Source organism: Amia ocellicauda, chromosome 6 (genome assembly GCF_036373705.1).
Source record: "Amia ocellicauda isolate fAmiCal2 chromosome 6, fAmiCal2.hap1, whole genome shotgun sequence".
Taxonomy (NCBI): Eukaryota; Metazoa; Chordata; class Actinopteri; order Amiiformes; family Amiidae; genus Amia; species Amia ocellicauda.
Window position 1 is genome coordinate 18343777 of NC_089855.1, and position 8217 is coordinate 18351993.

General features: G+C 37.2%; 1 protein-coding gene across 1 annotated transcript in view; it reads right to left on the bottom strand.

The window, feature by feature from the left end:
• The window catches only part of xpo4 (exportin 4), a 31274-nt gene extending 24478 nt beyond the window's left edge, over nt 1–6796 (bottom strand). Inside the window, exons 1-3 of the mRNA XM_066706488.1 lie at nt 6694–6796; nt 2733–2838; nt 402–543 (exon numbers count right to left, since the gene is read on the bottom strand). Of these exons, the coding sequence (XP_066562585.1) occupies nt 402–543; nt 2733–2838; nt 6694–6759 (314 nt within the window). The 5' untranslated portion in view covers nt 6760–6796. The remainder of the gene's footprint in view (nt 1–401; nt 544–2732; nt 2839–6693) is intronic.
• Nucleotides 6797–8217: the final 1421 nt, after the last annotated feature.

Consider the following 8217-nt stretch of genomic DNA (forward strand, 5'->3'; position numbering starts at 1 on the left):
AATATATAGATATTACAAATGAAAATGAAAGTAAAACTTGTTTTTTCAAAGGGAAGAAAAACATTCCTTTGTGCTGGAATTAAGATGCAATATTATTTTTATAATTGGCTTACATATCCTTATTTAAAAATAAAATAAAGCCGGAATGAAACTGAATAAAGTGATAACAAACAAGTGCATGCCTCCTCCATGTTAACAAGCTGTCAATCAACATTGCGTACATCATAAGGAATTCCTATATCCTTCAATTTACAATTTAACCTTTAACAGAAAGATTACCAATTGGTGCATAAAACAAATTGTATTTCACATATAAAGGATGACATATAAACCTGCATACTGGGTATTGATTTAATGACAATTGTCCTCTATAGTGCGCACCTACTGAAATCAGTACTCACTTGGGCCTCTGTAAGACATAGGTTAGGAGGAATGTCCGCAGTGATTCGATGCTACTCTTCTCTAAAAGAATCCACTCTCGTACCACCGCCTCCATTATCGCCGTGGCCGCTTGAAAGAGGACATAGTCCACTTTACTGGTTTCTGCAAAGAAATGGAGAATATTCGATACACATAGAATAATCAGCCAATTAATAACTGAAGTAATAGCTACCTGTTAGAGAAGATCATGAGCTCTGAGTATTAAAAGTTGCTATGACCTTGGGTACTACAGTGTTGAGAATAAGGCTCTTATAACTGCATATACATGTGTCATACTAAAAATGCAAGACTAAATAGTGAGGCTAAGCACTTCGCAAATTAGGAAATATGGTTAGAAATGCATATTTAATTAATGTGAAACATGCATTTAGATATCTAACTGAAAAGTCAATCTCATGCATCATAACTGTCACAAAACAGCATTTGTTATAATCATTAAGTGAAAGATAAGCTTTCAGTTTGCCCAAGTCATCAGATAATCTGATCATAGCTTTGTCTTCTCTCATATTATCACAAACCTATACATAAGTGGAAAGAAAGTAGAATTAAAATTAATAGAAACCATGTGGTAATAAACTAATCAAACTGAACACCACAAAGGTCAAATTTTATTGTAATGTCAAATGACATAAAAAACATACCCAGAGGGACAACTTAATATACTACATTAATTGTTTTGTTTATGAGCAGAAAATTAAGACATTACTAATTCAGGACGTCGTAACATTGATCCCCCATGGACTCGCAATGAACCAGATGCTACAGTAAGTTCGAACGAATGCAGAAATTTACTGAATGCATTTCGAAAATGTGCAATAGGTGGCAGCGGTGGGGTTCTTACATTTCATACAAGAACAGGGGAAGCGATTATAACCACAGAGAATAACATTATAACATTAAGAGAAAAAATATCAGGTATGAGGAGCACTGGTATTAAGACATTTCATTTAATGACAGCGGAAATAGATAATTTTCTAGAATAATTATACTGAACAAAAAGATAAACGCCCATGTTTCATGAGCTGAAATTAAAGATTCCAGAAATTGTCCATATGCACAAAAAACGTATGGCTCTAAACTTTTGTTCACAAATATGTTTACATGTGAACATTTCTCCTTTGCCAAGATAATCCAACCACCTGACAGGAGTAGCATATCAAGAAGCTGATTAAACAGCACGATCATTACACAGGTGCACCTTGTGCTGGGGACAATAAACAGCCACTCTAAAATGTGTAGTTTTGTCACACAACACAATGCCACAGATGTCTTGAGTTTTGAGGGAGTGTGAAATTGGCATACTGACTGCAGGAATTTCCATCAGAGCTGTTGCCAGAGAATTGAATGTTCATTTCTCCACCATAAGCCGCCTCCAACATAATTTTTAGAATTTGACAAACGCAGACCATGTGTAACCACACAAGCCTACACATCCAGCTTCATCACCTGCAGGATCATCTGAGACCAGCCACCTGGACAGCTGTGAGTTTGCACAACCGAAGAATTTCTGCACAAACTGTCAGACACTGTCTCAAGGAAGCTCATCTGCGGCTCGTCGTCCTCACCAGGGTATTGACCAGCTCTGGTGGACATTCCTGCAGTCACATGCCAATTGCACACTGCCTCAAAACTGAGACTTGAATCCATACAGTAGGGCCTAATTAATTAATTTAAATGTACTGATTTCCTTATATGAACTGTAACTCAGTAAAATCTTCCAAATTGTTGTATGTTGGGTTTATATTTTTTTCAGAGCGTAAAATAAAAAGATAGGTTAATATATTAAATTCTATAAAAAAAACAATAAGCCATTTTCATAAAGACTGATACTAATAAATAGTAAATATGAATTTAACAGAACTTTGATTGCTCTCGGAATCAGCACAGTATTCAAATACGCTGTGTTCAAGTGGTCATTACAGATGACTGAATTTACATTCATCTCAAATTGATGATCTCTCATTCAGACATTTATTCCAATATAACCCATTTTGTTAATCTGACGAAAATGAAAGAACTCACACACATTTAGTTTTTAGCAAGTACTGACAACACAGCTGAATTGTATTTGTATCCGGACAAATTTCATTATTTATTAGTTTCCATGCGGATATTATATCTTGGTACACATGCTCGAAGATACATGGCAGCATAGCTATTAGTATAGAGGGTTTCCCTGTATTTTGTAATATTAATATTTTAGTTTAGCCAAGGATTTGACTAACTTCAAGCACAAAACAGACACATATTTTATAACAAGGGTAACGGAAAGTGATCATATAAATACTTACCTAAAATGTGTTTGCATACAGCAAAAGGAGACTTGGACTTTCTAAACGAGAGGAATATATGTTCTGCATGCTGTCGCTGTTCATTACTGACCATAGACGGCGGTGCCTATGGAAGAAAAAAACACAGGAAAATAAATTAAGTCAATGACCACTGGAACTCCTGAACAGGCATATTATCAAGTAACCTAAAACAAATTATACTTATTCCCTACTGTTTGCAAAAAAGTTAAATAACTGATCAGCCTAAAAATGATTATGACAGTATCTTAAGAGTTACACTAGCTGGCCTGTGAAAGACGACAGACCCAGCAGTAAAGTGAACACAAAAGAGTGTGCATAGTGACTGTGCGCAGCCTAACAGAGCCCTCTGTTGGAAAACACCTAACACTGCCATACATTCTGACAGTAACAAAACCTGTGAAAAAAATCATACTGCACTGAATTAAATAGTGTTTTCACACATTGATCATCATTAGCAGACTGAAGATTCAAGTGTATGCTTGTTTTAAAAAGGCTTATCTGAGGGACCACCATCCCAACACACAACTCACTTCAACACAATTAGATTTCATCCTGAATCTCTTTACACACTTAGGAAACTGTCCAATTATCAGTCTGCTTCCCAACTCATTAACACCTTATGCCCTGCCCTTCAATAAGACCAATACTCTGAACACTATGAGATGCTGAATCTGACTAGCATAGACACAGCACAGTCCTTGTCAACACTTCTTTCTTAAATTGGATCTCCATTACTCCATTACCTACCAAAATATGCAGGTGGGCCTGCATTCAACCCACATTGCCTCAAAGGAAATTGTATTACTTTTATTACAGGGCTTCTAATTGTGTGAAGAAGACCTAACTGAAACAAAAGAAAAAAATTGCAAACTATAATGTGATCCCAGAACTCCCTGGGGTTCCCAAGGGGTGCACCTAATAACAGCACTCTACTAGCCTCACCACTGGGGGCAGGGGGGGCATACGTCTTCTCTCAAGCAGCATGGATGTCAAAGTGATGGAAATAATTATTAAAAATTGGTACAACAAAAGGGGAAATAAAAACTGGAGATTCTAGATTTAAAAGCAAAAAAGCACAATTTCATTTTTAAGACAGACTGGCTTCTGTTGCAGTTCTAATGAAGGGTTCTGTGCACACTTCCCATATTTGTTTGGAGTTTAGTGCAAGAGTTTGTCATTTGTCGTATTGTATGTGTAACCTCATTAAGTTTCATGTCAGAAATGGCCCGTCTGCTACTGGTCCAAAGCTTTAGTGACTGACCAGCAGTATAGATTCTGCTGCAATTCTGCACAGTAATGGTATTACAATTGGGAAAATAAATGTAAAATATATATCTATCGATTCCACCTTGGATCACACCATAACGGTTTCAAATAAGTCACATAAATAAAGCAAATACTGTCTAAAAACTAGCATACATGTGTGTAAATATAGAGGCTGTTTAATTAATTAAGAAAACTGCACTGTGGAGCAATGATATGTGATATGTATGCCAAAAGACGCATTATGCTCTTGAAAAGTACGCAGGTTCATACAATTGTTTATCATGTCATTCTGGGCACGCAGGTGTCATGGACACATGGTGGTCCAAAGGGCTGTGCACTGCGGATGTCCATGGCCATGGATGCTTCCCATAGCCCCTTTGTACCTGTACCAAACTTAATTGTTTTATGTTGCAGTTTTCCTGTACATATACACCTATGTACAAGTCCTTCAGGTATTAAAGTTAGTTGAGCTATTAAAACAAATCTAGAAATTGTTTTTTTCTGCCCATTATCATTGTCCCTAACAGTATATTCAAGTAACAGAGTCCCTGTACTTTAAAATCTTCACAAAAAACACTCAAGACTGAAAATAACTTTCCAAAAAGCTCACCTAGCCTAATACACTACAGTGTAGAAGGTACTGGGACAACACTGTTCATTGTGTATTTTAATAAATGTTGAAATTAATTTCTATATCAACTACTTCTATACTAAACACGTGACAATGCGTTTATAGTCATCCTACATAAGCAAAAAATAATAATCACAGGTACCAATAGACTGTCAGTTTATTACTTTTATTTGTTCAAGCATGTGGGGCAAGAAGTTGGGGGCAGCTTTTGTCAATATAGTGAAGTGTTTAAACTTAATCTTGACGTTATAGAAGATGTAAGGAAATCTACCCACTTGCCACAAGAGAAAAGTATTTGATCAATGCATACTACCAGTACTCACTTATGGATGTGAAACATGGTGACTTAATGCAAAGATTGATACAGAAACTGCAGACGGCACGAAGAAGCATGGAAAGATGTAGGCTATGCTTGGAATTACGAGAAGAGATAGAAAAAGACATGAATGGATCCCAAAACCAACCAAAATGTGTGACAAATGAAAGTGAAAATATTTAAATGGCAATTGGCCATTCACATTGCAAGTAGAACAGATCAAAGATGGACAAAGGAAGCTATGAATGGATACCAAGAGATGCGATACAACCTAGAACACGAGCACATACAAGAGGGGAAGATGAAATCATACACTTTGCAGGTGTGACACGGAAGAGAGAAGCTGTAGATCGAAGCAAGTGGAAACATTTTAGGGAGGCCTTCATCCAGCAGTGGATCGATATGGGCTGATGGTGGTGATGTGTGTGTGTATATATATATATATATATATATATATATATATATACACACACACACACACATACACACACACTTTTATTATTAAACTGGGCCTGTTAAAAATAAGTTTGTACACCTTCAACTTTTAACTATCTTTTCATACCTAGCCCACATCTTGCTTTAAATTTGGGTAAACCCTTCCTCCAAACCAAGAAAAATGCATATGGTGTACTGAATATATATTATACATTTAAAAGTTTACGAAATGGAGAAATTGGCAATTAAATGGTACATTTTAGATCTGTGATTATGATGTAAATGTTACCTTTTATTATACCAAATACAGTTTTTGAAAATGTATGAACCATTCGCCTGCGCCCTACTACTACTGACGATTTAGGACTTTGGCTTTCAAATAATACAATATGGAAGCATTCAATCCAAATCCTTTGCTTAACGCAACGAACAGAAATCTGACAAATAAAGAGGTTATGATTGATGCCATTCCTGATTGCAAGCCATTACAATCAAACAAGAACATGATTGGTCCCACACAAAATCCTTATCTCGACTCCTGCCCATTGTGATCTCCCAGTTGAACAACTTCTGATATATGGTTTAGTTTAGGTTAGGTTTTACAACACAGTTAAGTGAACATTATATTAGACGTAAACGATGTATTCATATTTACTGGGGCAAGGAAACGTCCTGAAGTTCTCAGTTGTAAGTTTCAAAGTTACCGATGGCATAGACTACACATCATGGCGCTTAAATCAAACTTCTGCAGTATTACAGCATTCATGTTGTTGGGCTTTAGAACGACAAGTCAAAAATAACTATGGGTATAACACTAGATGATGAATTTTAAATCAAAGTTTAACGCTTCGATGTTTTGAGCTGGTACCAGTAGTAATGATGGCAACACGATTCGCCAGATACATTAAACCTGATGTTTCGGGTAGACAAAACAAGTGAATCAACAGCCTGGAAAACGCACGGTCGAGGATGCCATGTAAAGCAGCCCGTTACAAATACTGTGTATCGTCGCCCTGGGCTGGCACGTAAACCCACGCACGGAGGGCATCAGATCGGTGTTGTTTTGCGAAGTTGAACCAACACACCGAGCGGCAGCACGGACAGCTACAGGAGATGCCATGGTTTCATGTAGACTTGCGGGATGGAGACCAGCACTGCGCCACGCATCTCCTTCTCCTACCAAATACATCCCTGCAGAGGATCCTGGGCACCATTTTCTATCTTCTTGGTATTTCCGCGTAAGGCGCAGCACACATAATCTAAGTCAGTAAAAACGGCGTGCTCGTTCTCACCATTAAAACTTTGGCAGCGCTCTCCAGCTGTGAAATCACTTCTGGTGCACCAACAGCCGCCATCATGGTCTCTCTTCAATGACGCGCCATGCGCTGCATTGTGGGATAAAGCAGGACTCTGGGCCAATGGGTTCATTGGCATGGGCTCTTGGCAGTACCCTTCTCTACATGGTTCACGCTGTGGAAGTTATGTAATCGTGAAGTTTTTATTTACATGGTCCTGAAAGAGATCTGGAAGCTAATATTCTCACTTTGCAGCGTTCATGAAAACATGAAACCAGGCCACAGCAGGAAGTTCAGACGTGGTTTAAACTGCTGCTTGTCAAGAGCAACACCGTGGAGTTGAGACCAAGGGCCAGGCAGGTACCGACACCCCTCTCAATCATAACAGGTTTTATTAGGGATTGATTCCACAAATGTGCTGATTTAGGAATAGATGGAATCGACTTTGATTCGATTCAAATTACGAATTACCTTTTTGACATCGCAAGAGAAAAATAAAATTACAAACTGTGAACTCCTAAACATAAAGAAATGCACAAAAAGTACAAAATAAGTATAATGACAAGTAATGAACATACTATAATATTATACCAAAAATGGGGTACCTGGAGAACATGGGATAAAATCAAAAGACAAATGTACAATAAAAAAGCTTGATATCAATCAAAAGAGATATGTTTTTCAAGATAAACCATTTTCATTTCATCATCTGCCTAATACAGGACGCAATCCAAATACTTGCTTTTTGCAGATGAAGAGATCAAATAGTTCGACACTGGGGGGTTAAAGAGTGACGTAACAGTAGATTAACAAAGTTTTGACATCTGTTTTTATTGAGGCTAAATAAATACAATCCTGACAAAGGGTGTAACTGCATGCTACTGCTGGTTACAGTAGGGTTTATTCTCATCCAAGATGGTGGATTGTTCCACAGTGAAGACAGATCCTCTATTTAAACATGCAGAGAGGATCTTTGGTAAAGAAACTGAGAGGGGTATTCTAGATCTATTATATGTCTATGGTTTTAACTGCAGCAGAGTAAGATTTCAGTATGCCATCTTGGGTGATAACAACCTCACTCATTAAATCACAGTAACTAATGGTAACATGCAGTTACAAACAACAAAAAGTTACAAATAAAATGTATTTAGCTTAAAAGGTTATTTCAAAGCTTTGATAATGTATTATTACATTACACTTTAACCCCTGATTTCTAGCTATTTGGTCTGTTTTGCTGGGGAAGGTGATAGCCTTACATACCCACAATATCAAATTATTTATCAACAGTCTTACAATATAATTGTAAACAATTGTAATATAGTAACTACAGAAAGTGATTCATATATACCGTAATAATGATCTGTGAATACTCTCAATATTGCAGACAGTCCTACCTTATTAAGTACTGGGTAGAAACATCAACCACCAAAAAATAATAAAGAAATACACAAGGGGGGGCTAAATACCCTCTGTTCCACAAGCTGTACAGACCCTGCAGGGTATTGATGATTAATCTAAAGC